This window comes from Grammomys surdaster, unplaced genomic scaffold (assembly GCF_004785775.1).
Source record: "Grammomys surdaster isolate TR1022 unplaced genomic scaffold, NIH_TR_1.0 125767, whole genome shotgun sequence".
NCBI classification, from domain to species: domain Eukaryota; kingdom Metazoa; phylum Chordata; class Mammalia; order Rodentia; family Muridae; genus Grammomys; species Grammomys surdaster.
In genome coordinates, this window is record NW_021620598.1 from 1,074,014 (window position 1) to 1,095,200 (window position 21,187).

A 21,187-nucleotide genomic window follows, 5' to 3' on the forward strand; every position below is an offset into this window, starting at 1 on the left:
AGGGAGGGAAGGGAGGGAGGGAGGGAAGGGAGGGAAGGGAGGGAGGGAAGGGAGGGAAGGGAGGGAGGGAAGGAGGGAAGGGAGGGAAGGGAGGGAGGGAAGGGAGGGAAGGGAGGGAGGGAAGGAGGGAAGGGAGGGAGGGAGGACAGGCAACCTCTTCAGAAGGCTGAGCAGCTCCTCCTCCTTCAGGGGACACCCACATTCCTGCAGCACTTTCTGCACCCTGCAGAGGGCTGCGGGCTTGGATTTCTCCATTGCGTTGAAGGCCTTGCTGATCTCCTCATAATGGTCCAAGAGTTTCTCCCTGGAAGAGAAGCCACCTCAGACACGTAAGTCCAGGAGAAAAGTGACTCTTGATGCCCACTCTACTGTGACAACCTGATCACTCAGCCAAGAGCTATTATGGAAGGTATTATGCAAGGTTGAAGAGGTGTTTGTGTGAAGGGGGGGGTGGTCCCAGAGAAAAGCCATCAGCCTCTGCTGCCAGCTAGCAGCAGCACTGCCCTGGAGAAATGCAGACCCCGTTTTCTGTATTAGAGTTGGTACTTTTCAAAGGGAGCCAAGAATTTAACACAAGAACACGGCTGGTAAGAAAACTGCCTCTGCCCTCAGTGAATGCTTGTGTACACCTACTGTGTGACATGTGTTGCTGTGGATGCTGGGCACGGAAAGGCCTTAAACAGGCAATGGAATTAACATGGACAAGGGAACAAGTCTGGGGAAATGGGGAAGACATGTACATAGCGCAGTGGGTTGGTAGGAAAGGAAAGGAGCTGGTGAGAGGAACCACCAAGCCCCACAGTGGCCGTAAAGTGTTGTTCTAAATACTGGTTTCATAGGGACATTAGCTGGCCAGCACCAAAGTGACAGGACTGGAAGAGGGCAGTGATCAAGGGCTGTGGACAAAGTAACCAGGTACACTTCATCTTTTCACCTTAGTTACAATTATGCTTTACAATTTCTACATTACTTGCTTACGTGTGGCTAGCTGTGGGTGTGCGCGTATCAGGGTGGGTACCTCTTAGAGACCAGAAGAGGGTGCCAGATCCCCTGGGGCTAGAGTTCCAGGCAGTTGTGGCTAACCTGGGGTGGGTGCTGGGAGCAGAACTCAACTGAGCTGTCTAAAAATTGAGCTGTCTCTCAGCCCCACCTTCACATTCTGGTCGGCTGTGTCCACTTCTAGAAACAGAGCCACCACCTGTGCATGACCCACAGCCCAAAAGCCAGCATCCTAGAGTATGCTGACACAAAGGATCTTCTTAGGGACCCTGCCAGGGTCTCAGCCCACTGGGTAGATGAGGATAGACAGTGTGGACTCAGGGTTGACTTTCTTGCAGCCTGTATTCTAGTCTCTATGGTTTACTCTGGAGGAAGACTCTTCCTGGTGCTAGTGGACTGAAATAGTTTGGGGGAGACTTCCTTGGTAGAGTACATGCACCTGAGTTTGATCCCTGCCGTCCATGGGAGAAAGACAGGTGTAGTGGCCTGCTGTGCAATCCCAGCACCAGGAAGGCAGCGACAAGCAGATCGCTGGGCCTTGGCAGCCAGCCCAGCCTGACTGACAAGCTCCAGGTCACTGACAGGTCTTGTCTCAAAGAATATGGAGGATTGAGCTTGAGATACCTCACCTGAGGTTGATCTCTGGCCTCCACATGAACAGCACACATGTGCACACCTGAACATGTATTCCCCTGACTCCCCTACTGTTTTAGTCAGGGTTTTTGTTGCTGTGACAAAAACGCCATGACCAAAATCCAAGTTGGGGAGGAAAGAATTAATTCGGCTTACACTTCCAGATCATAGTCCATCATTGGAGGAAGTTAGGACAGAAACCCAAGCAGGGCAGGAAGATGCAGAGGCCATAGAGGGGTGCTGCTTACTGGCTTGCTCAGTCTGCTTTCTTATAGAACCCAGGACTACCAGCCCAGGGATGGCCCCACCCACCATGGGCTGGGCCCTTCCTCACTGATCACTAATTGAGAAAATGCCTTACAGCTGGATCTCATGGAGGCCTTTCCTCAACAGAAGCTCCTTCCTCTCTGATGATTCTAGCTTGTGTCACATGGGCACACCAAACCAGGAAGTTATACCTACCTAGTGTGGCCCACGACGGACTGTCTAATCTGCATTGTCTCTACCCTTGCACATCTCTGAGTATCTTCCTCCTCAGCCACTGAGGAAAATGCCTATCCCATGGGCTCAAGCGGCAGTCCTGGTTCCTGGTTGTCCCTCGGGGGACACAATGGGTTATCGGCTTCCAAAAGTGGATCTGTTCTGGTTCTAGTCCAGCACTTTCACTTGGTATTTGAGGGATGGCTCCTTAAGCAAGCTGGGAAGTGGACCACTGAACCCAAACTGTCAGAATGCAGCAGGGTCAGGCTGCAGGAGGGTCAGACTACAGTGAGGCACCGGTCAGCCGGCAGGGGGCGAGGCGCTGAGAGAAGCTATGCAGAGATCCAGGCCCTTCCCTTGTGGGCTTCTCATCTGCTAGGGGCTGGAGAGGCTGAATCTCACCCAGGTGAGCATGCTGGGTGTAACAGACAGCAGCTGCCTTGGAACGCTTACAGTGTCCTGTGGATCCGGCCCCGGGCTGTGGAGCCCCTGCTTCTCATCACAATTCTGCCTCACTTAGCTCTTCAAAATGAAAGCAGAGGAAAGCGGAGAGAATCAAAACAGTTTTTAGAGATACATATTTTTAGAAAATTGAGGCATTCAGCATTTCTTGGACTGGCTTCTGAGCAACAATGATTTCCCTTTCGGGGTAGAAACATGTGCACGGAGTAAATGGGGGCTTGGAGCACAGATCGACGCATCCTGCCAAACAGAGCTGCTGTTGGCCCACACTGGGCAGCAGCACATCCTGGGGGTCTTGTCCTCTTCTGGCTCTGGCTGGTGATGCTGAGGAGGACACAGCCGTGACCGGTGTCACCGAGTCCTGTTGACTTTCCTCTCTGCTGCACTCACCTGCTCCCTCTCCACGTGCCTTCCTGTGCCAGGTGCTGCTCACTGGCTCTTCTCAATCTCAGTCTTAAGAGCAGAATAAAGGCCTGGAGATGAATGCAGGATCACAAAAGCCTCCGCTTCGTGGGCAACATGCACTAGGGCGACTCCTAGCAAAACTAACTTCATGGGATGGAGGCAAACATCTCCGCTCCTTCATCTACCCGTGTGATCTGAGGTCATGAAGCCAGTCGCCCTGATGGACAGCCATTACTTAATGATTCCTGCAAGCCAGTACTTCATGTGTGTGCAGGTGTATGTATGTGTGCAGGTGTATGTGTGTGTGCAGGTGTGTGTGTGCGCAGAGGCCAGAGGTGGTGCTGCTGGGTGTTGTAGGTCCTTGGAGGCCACCATTCTGTTAGTTTTGAGGCAGGGGATCTTTCTGGCCTGCATCTCTCCAGGTTAAGACCAGTGAGCTCCAGGGATCCAATTTTCTCCACCTCTTTGGCACTGGGATTAAAGGCAGGGACCACTGTGCCTGGGCCAAGTTGTTTTTGTTTTTTGTTTTTTGTTTTTTAAATGCAGCTGCTCAGGTCTTTGTCTTCTCTGGTGAGATGGTACCACTGAGGCAGGAGGTCAAGCGAATGTGCACGGATTGTCTGGTCTCGAGGGTTAGAATGTAGTGTGGCCCAGCACACAGATCTCTACCTCATCCCCATGCTGTCACCAGCACAGAGGAGAGACAGTGTGTACATACAGAAGGGCCAAGGGGCCTCATTACTCACACATGGGGGTGAGGGGAGAGACAGGCATGAAGACCTTCGTGGGTAATGAAGCTAGTCCTGTCTGCTGAAGATAAATTCCACTTTTCATCAGTTTGTGGCGTATTTGATTTATGCCAGGCTCGTGCAAACTCAATTGTCTGCCTGCATTTTCTGTGGTGCGGTACGGTCGACATAATCCAGGAGTAAATTTCACCTGCTTGCCTCTGAAGCCCACCCTGACCTGTGTCTTCCTTGTTCCCTTTTGGTGGGGGGGTCCTCAGCAGGTCCTCTTCCACTACCTTGGGTGCCTTGATGGGGGGACAATGCCATTGATGAAAGCTGAGTCTCACCACTTGAAATGGCAAGCAAGGGAAAGCCACACACAGGTGAAAGCAAGAGGAGCCACATGCAGTAGCTCGCCTTTACTCAGTGTCTTCTGTCCTTGCTCAAGCACAGATATCCTGGCCTACGCATGCATACATTTCAAACCCTCGTGGCCCGTGGGCCATGGTCACATGTATTCCAGAGTTCACAGCAATGGTTTCAAAAGGCAGACACCAGGTTATATATACTCCCCAAGGCCAGCATGCTGACATGGACGGAAAAGTGTTTCCTTTACTATGAGAGTCACCTGGTCCAATTGCAAACAGTTTTGGGTTATCCTTGGGATAAAGTCCCTGAAGCACAAATCCATTCCTGCATGCGTTCATTTAAAGGTGTTTATGTGGTGCCCGTGGGGTATCACAGACATCCTATGGTACCTGCATTTGAGATGGACCACTGCAGAGTGCAGGCACCATCCAGTGCCCAACTAGGAAGGGCAATGTTGGGGGTGATAAAATATGGAAGAGCGTGTGAAATGTGGCTGTCTGAGGAAAGACATGGGTAAAGCTTCCTGTAGTGTGGCTCTTTAGAAGAGCTGGTTTCTAGGCTCCACGGTGTCACATGGTGTTGCAGCCTTACAGGAGCCCTGTCAGAGCAGCCTTTGCTGTCTGGGTGAATGAGGGCAGAGCTCAGAGGTGGCACCCCACACTGACACACCCACCTTTCACAGATCTGCTGCAGCTCCTGGATCTCCTCCTGGACCTGCTTGGGCTTCGTGAAGTGACCCAGGAAGTTGAAGTAGTCTTCCTTGTAGGGCTGGTGAACCTTCGGGGAGTATCGAATGCCCAATCTGTGCAGGAACTCTTGGTACGTGATATAACCCCTTCCCTCCGTGTCATAGCTTTAAAGAAACAAAGACAATGCTGTCAGCAGCGCTCTGGAAGCTGAGCTGGCACATGGGGGCCGGGACCACATCAGCGGTTTGAGGGAAGTCTTCTTCCTTGTCAGGTACAAGCAAGGCCCGCAGACTCATCACAAATACAGTCTCAGCCCATGCCTCTGAGCCTCTATGCACCTAGACTTAACAGGACCTCTAGGTGATCCGGTGATCCCTAGAGGGGATCCACAGGTCCACTGACTTGACAATCAGGGACAAGCCCTAAGAGAGAGGACCCAAAGCACACAACTGCCATGTTTACGAAAACACGGTGGCAAATGCAGAAATAGAACTCCCCCCTCCCGCCCCCCACATTTTTGGTTGGGTACCTCTGTGCAAATGGAGTTAGACTAAGGGTTAGAAGAAAATCTTTCAGGAAGCATATTCCTCCTTGAAGCCTCAATAAACGAATAGCACTTGATTCAAGGATGTTAAAAGCCCCCCATCTCCACTTTGAAGAGCCGCCAATTACACACACCCAGCAAGAGAGCCTGGAAGGAAAACAAGATAAGAACTGTGCTTTGTGCCTTTTAAGTCATTTTCCGTTATCAAGATTTTTCTGAATTATAATTCATTAAAAAGAGAATAATGGAGGTTTTATCTCCTGATGCTATTCACACAGAATAGAATTACTTCAATAAAAAATGTGAAGGCAAATGGACCATCTTCTTCTTCTTTTTTCTTTTTAAAACATTTGTTTTTAACAGAAAGGTCTTGGTCTACGGGCAACCAATGAAAAGGTAAGATCCGCAGATGGAGCTTTTCCTAGCTTAACTTAGGAGCTACAGGGGACAGGATCTTCTCGTTAAGGCATGCGAGACTGACTCCCCTGAGGGGTGATGCTGGTTTTTAGAGCCACTGCTCTGTGTGGCACCTGAAGACACTCTTCCAGAATGGCCACACTGTAACCTGCCAATGAGGGGAGTTATCTGTTCCTCTGAGAGTGCTCATTCCTCCTCTCAGAAGGCAAGCAGCTGAGGTAGGGGTACGAGCTCTTGTGCTTCCACTATGCAAAGAATGCCAGGAGCCGAATGGCTATCATCCTGTCCCAAGTGAGTGGGCCTGCCCAGATGCCTAAAGATGTAATATGTAATATATATAATGTGTAATATAATATGTAATATATACATACAGAGAGAGAGAGAGAGAGAGAGAGAGAGAGAGAGAGCGAGCGCACACAGGTTCCACTGTGCTCTGTGGACCTGCAGCTTCCCTTCAGTCAACAAACCTGTCTCTGACAGGGGTGAGGAAGTCACCCTCTGGTGGCTTCTTTCCCTCAGCTGAGGGAGCTCAGGGTACCCTGGTACCCATAAGCAAGGCCCTATCAACTCCCAAGAGCCATAGCAGCATTGAGGGTAAAGGCTCAGAACAGCTGAAGTATATAGGCTTATTCCCGCTTACGGCCAGCCCGCAGCCCTTTCCCAGGTGTATGTGATCAGCGTGACCTTCGTACTGTAACCCAGGAGATTACAGCCTGCCTTTCCCTGTGAGGTTTGCTTTTAAAGACAGCGTAATGGGGCATGGAGAGATAGCTCAATGATTAAGAGCACTGGCTGTTCTTCCAGAGAACTTGAGTTTGATTATCAACCCCATATGATGGCTTGAAACCAGTCATAACTCTAGTTCCGGGGGATCTGATGCCCTCTTGTGGCCTCCTCAGGCACCAGGCACACATGTAGGACACATATACAGTCATGCAGGTGAAACACTCATACATATAACATTAAGTAAATCTAAAAAAATAAATCAAATAGAACAAAGTACAAACAGAGTGCCTGTCTAGCCTTAGGGGTACCCCTAGTCTGACACCAGAGTGATATATCATGTGACTCAAGTTAGACACTCCCAATGTTCCTAGGACCCTAATCCCACAGGAGGGCTGCTGACCCTCTCTCTCAGAGGGTCAACAACCCATCTCTCTGATGGTCCAGCCTGGTGGGGGGGGGGGGGGGACACATTTCCATCTTCCCAGGTTTAACATCCCATGATCCTGGCCTCACTTGGATTCTTCCAGGCTTATGGGGATTGCCAAGAAGGGTCTGGATTTGCTGTTACCATCGGCAAGTCAGTTGAGGGTGCTGAGTCCAGGTCATGTCTCCTGTTACATGCAAACTTCCTGAGGCACTCCTGGGTCTTATTCATTGCTCCTGACTCTCAGGCCCCTGAAAGAGGCTTGATACAACCATGTGCCTCTCGTGTGTGTGTGTGTATCCCAGACGGTGCACTTCTGAGGCACAGATTTTCCACACAGCCTGCTCTCTGCCGTGACACTTGGGCTGAATGAAAAGGCACTTCTTAATTACTTTATTAATGAAGATGGCAAACAGGTTCTTCTCATCACGGAGACGTGGAAGAGCAGATTGCACAGTTGCAAAAAAAAATACTGCTATGAATGTGCATAATTGTAGAGCTAATTCTGCTTACATAACCTCACCCTTCATTATGCAACCCTCTGTGTAACATTAAAAAAAACCCAACTGTCTATAAAGGTTGAATTTTAAAATCACTGAGTGAGAGATATGCCAAGGAAAATGTGTTCTGAGCAGAGGCCCCAGGAAAGCTTGCGTGTACGCACAGCAGTGGTCACGAACTCATGGTATAGGCAGGTGACTCTGCCCATGTGCTGTGCAGTGTGAGCAGTTGCACGTGGGGGTCTGTGGACACACACATCCGTCACGCAGCTTTGCTAAGAATCTTAGTCCTCTGCGCTATTTAGACACTGGGTTCTTGCAGGTATCTCAGGAGGACCTCTGCCCTCTGAGCACCAGAGGTAAAGGGCAGGGTCAAGGATATGGAACATGACCTGCAGATGACCCAGACCATACGGAGAGGAACCAGGAATCGTGTGCAGCTGGGATGGGGGTAATTCTCTATGAGGCCATCTTAGAGAGTGGTCTGATGGCCCAGACATCTGCTCTTCAGAATGAAAAGTGGCAACTTTCTAAGCTGGTGCCCACTAGGCACACATAGCAAGTCCAGACAGCACAGCAGTAGGTGAGGTGGCCTCTGCTGTAGCCCTCATCCTCTGCAGGCCATTTCTGCTCTCCCACCTTTCATGGAGCCACGGGACACAGGCTCCTCTAGTGCCTACTGGTGATCTTCACCATCCCCTTTAACAATGGCAGAAGCAACCTCACAGGGGGGACAGCCTGCCAAGTGGCTTCTTTGTCAGAGTTCTTGGTTAGATTTGAAGACTGATATCCGGCACTCATACTGTAAAGTCCTACTTTATATCTGAGTCCCTACATAGGACCCTGTCAGGCTTTAACATCAGTCAGCATTGCGTACCTCCCAGCATCCAGCTGGGGCCTCCCGGCTGGCTGGTGTACGCACGCACCTGCTGGTCTCCACAGATGCTCCTGACCTAGCAGCTTTCCGACAGCATGCCCTCTTCTATGCACATCCATAAACATGTTTTCTTCAGTGTTTCCAATAAGTTTGTTTTGGATTCAAATCAGCAGAGTCCCACTTGAGGTCTCAGGATGCCAGTTACTCCAGGGGAAGCCCTGCCCCACCCCACCGCACCGCTGTGGGCCCTGGGCAGGCTGAGGCCTTAGGCTTTTTTCCATATAAGCAGTATATCCCCAGCCCCTTCCAGAAGCTCTGCCCATGGAGCACCCTTTCCCCATCCATGACTTTTGGGTTCAATGGCTGCTGATTCAGATGCAGCTGAGGTGTCCTGTCCTCGAGCTGCTGAGTGGATATTGAGGGTAGAGCTTCCTTCAGCTGGGAACCTCAGGAGCCGGTCAGAGTCTCCAAATGACTTGGTGACTGAAGGGGAACACACCTTCCATGTGGTCAGGGGTCCTCGGCAGCTCCTTGCAGCCTAGCCAGGCAGGCTGCTTCTGGGTGTTCAGGCTCACAGCTCCAGAGCTGGCTTCAGTGGCCAGCTTTCCTTTGTTCCCCCAAGCTCTACAACCAGCCCAATCCCTGTGTACCAGCCCTGGCCATAGGAAGTGCCCACGTGTGGATCTCTGACTCTATAGTCTCCGTTTCCTGAGTGAACACCCATAGGAGATGAGAAAGCTACACCCTGGAAGCTGGCTGAGTCTCCCTACTTTCTGGGAGAGAAATGTCCTCAGGAGCCATCAGGCACAGTGTGGAGTTTGGATGAAGAGGAAAATATGGAGGTACCTGAACTGCTGAGATGGGGGTCAATGTATTAATTTATCTCCACAGCATAAAGCAGGCCCTCTGAGGCGAATCCACAGCCCAAGGAAGTGCACTTCAGAGGAGCCAGTAAGTGCCGGGTGAACACTGGACGCTGAAAGCCTCTTCTATCTAGATCTAGTGTTCTGTCCTACTCAGGCTATCAAGAGAAAACACACCACTCTCCTCTGCGTCTTGCCAGCTCCCTGTTCTGACACCTTTGGACACACCCAGACTTCCTGAGCTGGAAGGCATCCTGTCTGTCCCAGATTTCCTGGACCCGTTATCAGGAGCAGTAGGGTACACCGCCTCCTTTACACCATCAGTCAGCTCTGGGCAGGTCACCTGTCACACTGCAGCTTTCTGGTACAATCAGATGTTTAGAACAGCTAGAGGGGAAGCTACAGTTTCCCTGAGAACCCCTGAGGGGGCATCCTCACTGCCCACAGCGCCTCCTGCTGTAAAAATGGAAGGCTGGCTTGTTCTCACCAATGGCCCTGGGAGAAAAGCTGGGGTGGGATCTTCTGGATGAAGAGGTGACATCCAGTTCATATATCTGATATCTGCTCTCCCTGACCTCCTCTGAACAATTGAAACCCTTTCTAATCCGAATTTCCCTTTGGCTGACTGTTCTGGCTTCAGGTGCCTTGTATTCTCCACACACATTGCACAGTGCCCTCACTGCCTCCGATGCAGCCCAGGGCCCCATGGCTGGCCTTGTGTGTTGCTCTGGGAATTTCATCCCAGGGGCTTCTGCCTTCCCACGCTGCCTCACATATGGGATGCTAAAGGTTGGTACCACTTCCTCAATCCTCAACACTTCTCTTCCCTCCCATCCTCCTGGACAGCCTGCAGCCTCCTCCTGCTTGGTTGGCACCAAGAGCCCCTGTTGGCCTCCAAGCTCCAAGATGGTCTCCTGAAGCTCCTTCCCTCCCTGTGTAGCTCGAGGCTTTTAGAAGTAGACATGTCCATATTGTTTTCCTATTGGTCTCTCGGCTCTCAGGGTAAGGTCCACTTTGACCTGGCCTTCATGGAGTTCAGCTGCCATGCATGGCCACACCACCTACTCTATGGAAGTTCTACTGTCTGTCTTCTAGATGCCTTGGTGTCTTAGTGTGTTATTTCTTTAAAGAGACACCATGATCAAGGCAACTCTTACAAAGGATGACACTTAATTGGAGCTGGTTCAGTCCATTATTGTCATGTCCAGCCAGACACAGTGCTGGAGAAGGAGCTGAGAGTTCTACATCATGATCCTTGGGCAGCCAGGAGGAGACTGGATTCCACACTGGGTGGAGCTTGAACATAGGAGACCTCAAAGCCCACTTCCACATGACATACTTCCTCCAACAAGGCCACACCTCCTAATAGTGTCTACTCCCTACGGGCCAAGCATTCAAACACATAAGTCTACAGGGGCAAAACCTACTCAAACCAACACATTCTACTCCCTGGTCTGCACAGACTTGTAGCCATAACATAATGCAAAATGCATTTAGTCCAACTTTACAAAGTCCCCAGAATCTATCAGTTTCAACAATGTATAAAAGTCCAAAGTTCTAAGTCTCTTCTGAGATTCATGCACTCTCTTAACTGTAATCCCTTATAAAATCAAAAAGCAGATCACATACTTCCAACATGATACGAGATATATATACATTACCATTCCAAAGTGTAGGGAAGGGAACACAGTGAGGGAATACAGGACTAAAGAAAGATGGAAAACCAACTGGGAAGACTCCAAACTCTGTATCTCCATGACTGATACCTAGGCGCTCTTCATATTTCTAACTCCTTTCTTCTTCATTGCCTGCAACACTTCTTTCAAACCTCGGGCTGTTTCCACTCTGTATTAACAGGTTTCCTGGGCAGGTGTCACATGGCTCTGTCATCTCTAAACTCTTGGGGTCTCCAGGTCAATCCAGGCTTCACCTATACAGCTTCTGATATTCTTGGTGGCCATCCCATGGTATTGGCAGCTCCAAAATGATGGGGTCTTCTGCTGCAACTGGGCTGCACTTTCACCAGTAGCCTCTTATAGGCTCTTGGTGCCAAGCCTCAAATTCTTTGCATGATCCCTTCAGTCCTGGGCCTTCAACTGTCACTGAGGCTACACCCTCACCAATGGCCTCTCTTGGTCTCTCATAGTGCCAAGCCTCAGCTGCTCTCCATGACCCCTTCATGCCTTTAAAACCAGTACCACCTGGGTGACTCTTACACATTACCAAGTCCAGCTGCTGGCACAAGGTACAACTTTGGCTGCCTCACACAATGACCTTTCTGGGCTTCCATGTAGGGACACCCCTTACATATTCCTGGTCTCAGTACTTTCCTTAGTAATAGAGGGAAATTCCATCCTTGATTCTAAAGCCAGGACCACATGACCAAAGCTGCCAAGTTTTGTTTGTTGGGGCTAGAACACGGTCTTCTTGTTCAATTAGATCTTTGTTAGCTTTCTGTTTCCAATGGTTCTCTTCTCTGCCTAAGCTTGGCTGTTCTAGAACTTACTCTATAGACCAGACTAGCCTTGAACTCAGAGACTGCATGCCTACGTCTCCTGAGTACTAGGATTAAAGGCATGTGTCAATCTAGATCAAAAGATGCGTCATCCCACCTCAAGATCAGGATCAAAAGCCATTGTCTTCCAGCCTCAAGATCCAGATCATGGGTGTTGCCCTCCATTTCTGGATAAAATCCAGATACAATCAAGTTCATTCCATATACAATTAAGTTGATGACCTAGAACAGCTGTCGCAATAGACCTATTTAGAATAGAAGGCAATGCCTCTCAGGGAACATTCTTTTTATAAAATGAAAGCTTGGCTGAGTGGGATCTTGCCCCAAGGTCATCACTCCCTTAATTTCATTTAATATCTTTAATCTGTTTATCTCTATGAATGGATTTAGCTCCATTCCACTTCCTGGTGCCCCCTTATTTCTTGAACCATACATTTTGTACTTTTCCTCTGCTTGCTAAGTAAGTGTCATCACAATGCTCTTCATGAGGTCATATGAACCACAGGACAGAGTCTATACTAAGCTGTTTAGAGATTTCCTTTGCCAATGCAATTAATCTAAATCTCTTCACCTTAACCTCAGGCAGACTCTTCAAAAGGGCAAAACACAGCCACATTCTTTACCAAAATATCATAAAAACAGTCTCTAGGCAGTATATTAAAATTCTTCTCCTCTGAAACCTCTTGAGCCAGGCTCCCACAGTTCAGATCACCCTCAACATCACTGTCTTCCATGTTCCTGCTAATATGGTCCATTAAGCCCCACTTAAAGCATGATTTCCTAATCCAAAGTCCCCAAATCCACATTCCTCCAAACAATAGCATAGTCAACCCTATCCCAGCAATATCTCAGTCCCTGCTACCAACTCCTGCCTTAGTTAGGGTTCAACTGCTGTGAGGAGACACCATGACCAAAGCAACTCTTGGAAAGGACATTTAATTGGGGATGGCTTACAGTTTTAGAGGTTCAGTCCATTATTGTTATGGCAGGAAACATGACAACATCCAGGCAGACAAGCTGCTGAAGAAGGAGCTGAGAGTTCTACATCTTGATTTCCAAGCAGCCAAGAGACTGGATTCCACATTGGGTAGAGCTTGAGCATGGGAGACCTCAAAGCCCACTTCCACAGTGAGATCCTTCCTCCAACAAGGCCACACCTCCTCATAGTGCCACTCCATCTGGGCCAAGTATTCAAACACTTGAGTCTATGGGGGACATCCCTATTCAAACCATCACCACACCTGGCTTCCAGCAGCAGTCATCCTGGAAAGTGACACCCTCCCCATGGCTGTATCCTCTCTGTCCCACTCTGCTGTTCCAAGGAGATCCAGCCCGGTGAATGGCAGATGAGCTCAAGAGTCCTGCTGTGACAGTGGTGGTGGCAGCTCCTGCCCAGTGCCAGCTGGAACTCCAGCAGTTTCTGTGGCAGCACCCCGATAAGGCTCTTGTTGGGGTGGAGGCAACTTTCTGATATGTAAAAGGCACCCTGATTTCCTCTGAACCCTGACACTAGGGTGTGAAAGTCAGGGAGAAGAATGTGTCACTTAGTGATCATGACCCTCAGTGAGCTCGCAATGTAGGTGCACACCTCCTAGAGACGTGAGGGTCAATCACCCGGTACTGAAGAAAGAGGCCATTCAAAGACAGAACCGGAACCCAGAGCTTACAGCTCGCTGCACTGTTAGCTCAGAGTTCCCCAGACTGTTAGCATACCAGAAACTTAGGCATCGACACAGGGAGATATAATGGAGCCTGGCTCAAATTAGCTAAGTCTAAAATGCATTTGAAAAATGGCCATTACATCAGATCCTGTTCGGTTTATGAGCACCCTGGGAAACAGCTCCAAGTTGTCACGGTGTGCTTACTTCCTCAATAAACAGCTTGGCAGCAGCGACAGCTACCTCTAGGCATGGGCAGACTGCCTCTGCCCTCTGCCTCTGCCATCTCTGCTGTAGGGCATCCCTGAGATCCGCTGCAGAGAAAGGAGGAGCCTGAACTGTGAACTCTGCAAACCTCTCCCCTTGGTACTGCTGCTTGGGGTTGGGGGGATACCCAGTTCTTCAGAGGCCTGAGGACCAGCATGTCCGCCCACAGCTGCTCTCTAGCAGGAAGGGGGAAGAAGGATGCAGGATTGGATGCAACCAAAGAAACCCATCTGCAGCCTCGCTTCCCCAGAGATGCTGGTAAGAAATTACACTGAATTGGCCAGACACACAACAGCCCTCTTATGGATACACTTACTTTTGCCAAAGCTTCTCAAATTCTCTCGGGGTGAGGGGGATGTCAAAGCCGTACAGTGAGTTCTTAATGTCCCTTCGCCGGAGGATACCGTTGCCCTCATTATCCGTCTCTATGAAATTCTATAACAGAAGATGGTTTTCAGTGACACGCAGACCTGGAGACCGTCCACAGCTTCTGGAACACTCTAAGATACTCCTCTATGTGGTTTTAAGTTTTCCTGTGTCTGAGGTGAGGGGGTGTAGGAATGTGGACATGTGAAAGGCCAGAGGTCAAGTTCAGGTGCCATGCCAAGGTGCTGTTTGTCTTATGCTTTTGAGACTGGGATGTGGGGCTCCCTGAGCCAGACCCGGGGAGGACTGCAAACCCCAGGGATCATCCTGTCCTCATGTCCCCCAGCACTGAGATCACAAACTTGGACCATCATGCCTGACTTTTTAAAATGTGGGTTCTGGGGGTCAAATTCAGGTCTTCATAGTTTTTGTTTGTTTGGAGACAGGGTCTCACTATGTAGCCCTGGCTAATCTAGGCCAGATTGTTCTCAAACTCCCAGATATTTACCTGCCTCTGCCTCTGAGTACTGGGATTAAAGGTGTATGCCACCACAACTGTTAAGCAGGTATCAACTGTGTTATCTCCCCAACATTGAATATTTTAATGGAACTAGTTGGTCAGGATGTATCCATAAAGGCCTGAGGGGCAGCTGAGCAAGGGAGCCACTGCCTGTAATGCACTAGGACCTGGGTTCCATCTGAAGCACAGCAAAACTTATTAAGGTGCATTCGTAAGTTATGGCAACTAGAAAAGTGTAGAACCGGGACCAGGACAAACAAACTGACCATTGGTCAGATGAGGTATCCACAGGTTCTGTGGGAGGGATGCAGCGTGGAGATGGAACTGCAAGGTGATGAGGTAAAGGTGGACCAGGGACACCTGATCACCCTGCAGAAGAGCTGAAGGTACGCGTGCCCAGGGTGCAGACCTGGTCCTCATCTCAATGTGAAAGTTGGAACTGATCCCTTGGGGAGAACGGAGGAAGGTCTTCACTGAGATCAAGGTAGGATAGCAAAAGAAACACGACCCCAGCAAGCTTTTTGTAGACAGCTGGATTAAGGAAGAGCCAAATGAAGAAGATGTATGGTTTCCTTAACCACCAATGAGGTGTGAATTGGAACTGAAGGAGGCAATCGTACACCTCCAGGAATGGCAAGCTCCAATGTGGGGGCACACTGCTGCTGGGGGCAGCTCAGAAGGGACACATCACCAAAATATCTATTTGGTCGCTGCATTAATGTGCTGCCAGCCAGCCTACGATAATACTCTTCTCCTCCATCCGGATGGAGGCTGACCCCTTTAAATCTCTTTCAATGACAAGTTTGGATTCTGTAACCCCTGATCCAGAAGAGTCACACCTTAACATAATCAAGCTATCAGCAAGTTTGGGCCTGGCGTACAGAATTTTTAGGAGGCATGGCACTGTCTCAACAGAGTGAGAACAGCTGAGCAAACTGAACCGGCGCAGGCTGTTAGGTTTGTAAGAGTAAGGCCAGGGGCAAGCCATCACCTAGTGCTTGGGACACACAGGTGCAGCTTGTCAGGGCAGACGGGTGTGCACAGAAAGTCCAATGTGCCAGGAAGACAGAAGCCACAAGGACGCTTCCTTCTTCCCTCACACTGTGAGCAAGGCATTCAGATGGTGCTGGACAAAGCACTGGACACTCCGGAGGGCACATGTGTACCAGCAAACTGAACCAACCGTGGATACGAACTGGAAGCCCTGGCCAGGTAGGATTCACCATTCAAGGCATGCTCAACACTCGAAAAATCCTCCAGTGTGACCCATCACACGGACAGAGGAGGAAACACTCGATCATCTCACCAGCTGCAGAAGCACATGACAAACCCTGACCTTCACTGATGACATCACACTCGGCAAACTAGGATGAGGAGGGAGCTTCCTTAACTACACAGCCCGAGTTGGCAATTGTACCTCGCCATGAGGACCCAGGAGCTGCCCACTAGGAGCAGAATGGCCACAGCACACGGAAATGGATTAACTCTAGGTCAGAGTAGTGTGGAGGAAGATGAGAAGGGGCTAGCTTTTCACCTTGGAGGGAGGACAGCAGTGAGGAGGAGGGAGAGGAAAGGAGGGTGCAGCCCTGCCTCGGCAGACCACAGCACGCTTGTTGAGGAGGCTGTGTGGAGAAGCAGGCCCAGCCTTGAGGGAATCCAACAGAACTTTGCATTAGGCTGGAACCAAAAAGGAGCCAATGGGGAGGGCAAATGAGGAAACCAAACACAGCGAGGTCAGTCTTAAAGACAGAGCACTGTAGCATGCAACTGTTACTGTGGTAGTTTGCATATGTTCGGCCCAGGGAGTGGCACTATTGGAGGTGTGGCTCTGTTGGAGTAGGTGTGTCACTGTGGGCGTGGGCTTTAATACCCTCATTCTAGCTGCCTGGAGACCAGTCTCTCTTAGAGGCCTGCAGATGAAGATGTAGACCTCTCAACTCCCCCTGTACTATGCCTGCCTGGATGATCCTGCCTTGATGATAATGGACTTAATCTCTGAATCTGTAAACCAGCCCCTATTAAATGTTGTCCTTATAAGAGTTGCCTTGGTCATGGAGTCTGTTTCCAGCAGTAAGGCCCTAACTAAGACAGTGACTTTCCTTTTAGAGGGAGGTCACTGTGTCCTTGGTGACCCCACATCCTAGACTCAGGAGAAACTCTGTGTGCCCATTCCATCCTGGTATCCCGAGGTTTAGCTGTCCCTGTCATTGTCAGATTGGCTATCCATGACATCACAACTTATAAGATCGTTCATGGGGACATGTGTCTTGGAAAGGCACTTCCTGTCATTTTGTCAAAATGTGGTAAAACAGCTCCTACAGTGCCTGTTAGCTGTTGTGTGAAACCATTGATGACCCTTGCCCTGATTTTCCCTTTAAACTTTTAATCTTCCCCAAGCCTGAGCTCAGGCCAGGACTTCTCTATAGTTCTGTTCAAGTTCTGCATAGTCCAGTGACTCTGAGAGTAAGAACTTACTTGGGAAGAATTTATTGGTGTGTCTTTGGGGCTGTTTGTTTGGCTTTTGTCTTTTTATCAACTTATAGATTTTTTATTAGACATCTAAATGATGTTTCCAGGCTAGTGCTCTTTGGGGACACGGAATTAAAATGATTAATTTTTTTGAAAGAGTCTCACTCTAGTTTAGATTAATAAAATAATTCAAACATTTGAAAACCATAAAAGAAATTTAAATCTCTCAATGCCTTTTCCCTCCTTGCTCTGTGGTATGTGACGCAGCTCAGGTTGGTCTCAAACCCACTCTAGTTGAGGCTGACCTTGAATTCCTGATCTGCCTACCTCCGCCTTTCCAGAGCTAGAGAGTTAAGTGTGAGCCACCATACCCGAGTTTCCTTTTTGTTTTTGAGACAAGGACCTCCTATGTAGCTCAGTCTGCCTGTGAACTAGCAGTGCTTTTACTACCTTGGCCTCCGGAATGCTAGAATGACAGGCATCTGCCGCCATGAGCAACTTCTTCCCTCCAAATCTTTGTGTACATGTTCGCATTCCATAGCACACAGTGAAGATCAAAGGACAACTCGGAAGAATCGGTCCTCTCCCCTTCCACCACGTGGGGTCTAAGGGATTGAACTCAGGTCTTCAGGCTTGGCGGCAAGCTCCTCTTTCCACTGAGCCACCTCACCAGCCATTTACTGTGTCTTTAAACATCTCCTTAGAAAGTAGAGGCAGTGTTCTAGGTTTCTATAGTTATGCCGTCTCTATTACTTAGCAATAAGTAATACTTCGTTATCATTGCAGTCGCTGATGGTGCTTTGGTTACAGCAAAGCCAAGACCACTTAGTGTTGGAGAAAGTCTTTAAAGAACAACAGGGACCAACACCGAGGGTACCCGGTGCTGTGTCCCCTTCTCCACACTGCTGTGGCAGCCGGGCCAGCACAGCAGTCCCCAGCAATAGAAGTGGGCTCCCCCATCTCCCTTACCTTGGACAGGTCTGCCCATCTGGTTTTGGCTTTCATGACGAGGTATTGATGAGCCTGCTCACAGGCTAGCTCAGAATCGGCAACTTTCTGTTTACATCTGAAGAGAAAAGAATACGCAGCCATGTTTAGAAGTGATGGATTAGGGCTCTCTCACGGGCCCCACCTCCACCCCCATCCCTGATGCTTCATAGGTGCCGTTAAAGTCTGTGGTTTCACATCTGGACCGACTTGGTTATTACAACACTGTCTCATGTTGCCAGGAAGTCTTCTGAAACTATTTTCAGATTTAAGAAAAAACTGTCCCTCCTGCCCCAGCACACAAAGTTCACAGGACCCATTTCTTCCCCCAAGGGTTTGAAAAGGCAGAAGGTATGTACAATAAATAGGACATTAAGTGTCTTAGGGAGAAGATTTAGGACCTTTTAGTTCTCATTTTGCAAGTCCAGATTCAGGTGAGCAGCAGAGTGGTGCTACAAAGCATGGAGGTCCCGTCCCTTCCTCCCAGCCCCAGCTACTTCTAATTTTCAAGACTTATTTTTCTTATTCCTAGTGATGTGTGTGTATGTCAGGGTAGTAAGTGTACGTGAGTGCATGTGTCCTCCCTGGAGCTGGGCAGCATGTGGTTGTGAACTGCCTGACAAAGATGCTGCTGGGACCTGAACTTGGGGCCTCCCTGAGAACAGGACATGCTTCTCACCACTGAGACGTGACACCTGACCTCTACCATGGCTAATTTTCAAGAGTTAAGCTTTATAGGATTCAAAGATGCTCATAATTCCATTATATTTCCTTACAGATGAGGGATACTTAAGATACCTTAGAAAGACCTGGTGCTGCTGGCCCTGGACAGGCCTGCATGGGGCACAATGGCGGCTGTGGCTAGACAGAGAGAAACGATGCCTGGGCTGCTCTACCCACTAAGCAGATCAGGAAGCTGTAGCCAGTTGAGACCACAGGTCAGTGGTTGCCTCTAGGACCTATGTCTTGGCCTGGGTCCTCTCTATCTGGCTCCCAGTATGACCCCTTCTTGCCCCTCCTACTTAATGCTTCCGGTATCCCTGGCTTCACCCCCTCTACCCTCAGAGCAATGCCATGAGTGTCTGGCCTCACCCATGTTTCTTCGACATTTCTCTCCAACTGCCTACTGGACTCCTCAGAATCACGGAACTTCACGGGTGGCAAAGGATCCGCTGCCCTGCCACCCTGGCCTCTGTGGCTGTGGTCCCCATGGGAAGACTGGGAAGGCTGGCAAGCTCCTGTGGTGTTTTCTCCACTGCGTGGTAAGGATGGAAGCCCTGTGAGGTGCTGAGGAGTGGAGGCCTTTGGCAGCCTCGCCCTGTGTCTCCACTTCCTGATGTAGCATGCTGGCCCGAGGTACTTTAAGCACGGAGATGGAAGGAAGCTGTATCTTGTTTACACAAGTAAACAACCCCCATCTGCCAACACAGCAGGAGCTACAAACTGGTAAATAATTTATTGGTGCCAATAAATAACACCACCTGTGAAGAGGAGGGAGCCTATTGGAAATGCCAGGCACAGGCGCTTATCTGTCCTGCCAAATGAAGCCACTCACCTGGGCCTATCAGAGGAGGTGGACCTTGAGATGGGTGTAGAGATCAGCCACCTGACCACCTAGGAAAGCTGTCACAGGGAAGGACCCTCCTCTGTTCCTGGGCTCCAGCTCAGGTACAGGATCTCATGCAGTGACCCGTGGCCCACTTCAAACTGTCACTCAGAACAGCCTGCCACACTGACCTGCTCTTGACAACCTTGTGCCCTGGACAGCCCTGCTCTGGAGGTTATAGAAAGACTGATCTGTCCCCTACAGACACTGGCCCTGTGTCAGCACAGGATCTTGGCCTCCGACACAGTCCTTCTGACCTCATCAGCCCTCGTGGAGACACTCTGTAGCCTGTACATAGAGACGACTGGTGTCTGAGCGTTACCAAGACTGGACTAGAAGCTCCGCCTGACGGTGTGCATCTGTAATATCAGCACTCAGAGGCAGAGACAGGAACACTGTGTGAGTTCCCAGGCCAGCTTGGGCTATACAAAGAGATCCTGTCTCAAGAAAATCAAACCTAAAACCCACAGGAGAACTGAACAGACAACAAGCTTGTCACCAACGGCCTTGGAGGTCAAGTGCAATGAGGAGCATTTGGTATAACTGAGTCAGCCTGTGGTCTCAGGACTGCTAAGAGGTTCTGGTATCCCAGGAAGACATAAACATGCTATCTGTTACAGGCACGGGTATGGCTCAGAGGCTAACACTGCCACTGGGCCCTGCCCTGGGAGTGTACCACAGTGTCCCTGGAGGGGAGCTGCACTGCCTTGCATACCTGGATGAATCCTGTAGCCTCACCCTCAGGAGGAAGGTCAGGACTATCAGACTCAAGAAACTAAGATTGTGAACGCCCTGCCAACCAGCCAACATACCACAGGGATTCTAACAGGCCCACAGTATCACAGTGCAACACTGCAAGTGCCCAGGATAAGACCCCAAATTCTATTATTAACAAAAACCAAGAAAATCTCATCAACTATCAAGGTAAAAGATGGGCCAGTGAGCATGATGCTGAAGCCATGAGATCTTACAGTGGCTGCTGCAGCCCAAAGGCCTGCTTGGGAGGAAAGAGTGAGTGGGCCCTTGAGAGGGCTGGGAACATGAAAGTTCTAAGTAAAGAAACAGAGACGGGGGAGGAGGTGCTGGGCACGTGGGAAGAAGGGAGATTCCTAGGACCTACATCAGGCAGACCTTAACTACCTGTAGTTCCAGCTTCGGGGGACCCAACACACACACACACAGACACACACACACACAGACACACACACAGACACACAGACACACACACACAGACAGGCACACCCACCCACAGACACACATACCCACAGATACACACACACACAAAGCAGCACTCAGACACACACACACACCCACAGACACACATACCCACAGACACACACACAGACACACATACACACACACACACACACACACACACAAAGCAGCACACAGACAGAAGTACAAATAAATGTCTTGAAAGACAAATCCACAATAAGGAGAGAGCTGACTGACTCTGCCCAACAGGAGAGGACACGGACAAGCTTCTGCCAGGAACTAGTCTTTCTAGTTCCTCACTGCAGAGGCTTCACTGTGCCTTTAAGAAATCTCTGCCACTCCTCTGTAGGGTTTGCTTAGATCACACACAGTTCTCAGATGGCTACAGGATGAGAAATGAATCCTGAATCCGGAAGGAACTTCAGTGCCATCAGGGAGTCAGCCATGGAGCAGCCTCGTGGGAGGCAT

The 21,187-nt window shown here is 49.8% G+C and overlaps 1 protein-coding gene across 3 annotated transcripts in view; it reads right to left on the reverse strand.

Moving 5' to 3' along the window:
• The window catches only part of Efcab6 (EF-hand calcium binding domain 6), a 173,170-nt gene that overhangs the window by 37,580 nt on the left and 114,403 nt on the right, over positions 1–21,187 (reverse strand). For 2 of the 3 annotated variants that reach the window (XM_028788767.1, XM_028788766.1), the window contains 4 exons: positions 17,881–17,977; positions 13,873–13,991; positions 4,750–4,929; positions 155–304 (listed from right to left, as the gene is read on the reverse strand). In XM_028788767.1, the coding sequence (XP_028644600.1) occupies positions 155–304; positions 4,750–4,929; positions 13,873–13,991; positions 17,881–17,977 (546 nt within the window). Of the gene's footprint in view, positions 1–154; positions 305–4,749; positions 4,930–13,872; positions 13,992–17,880; positions 17,978–18,990; positions 19,021–21,187 lie in introns of those variants that run through there. The other variant, XM_028788769.1, reaches the window with a different exon arrangement.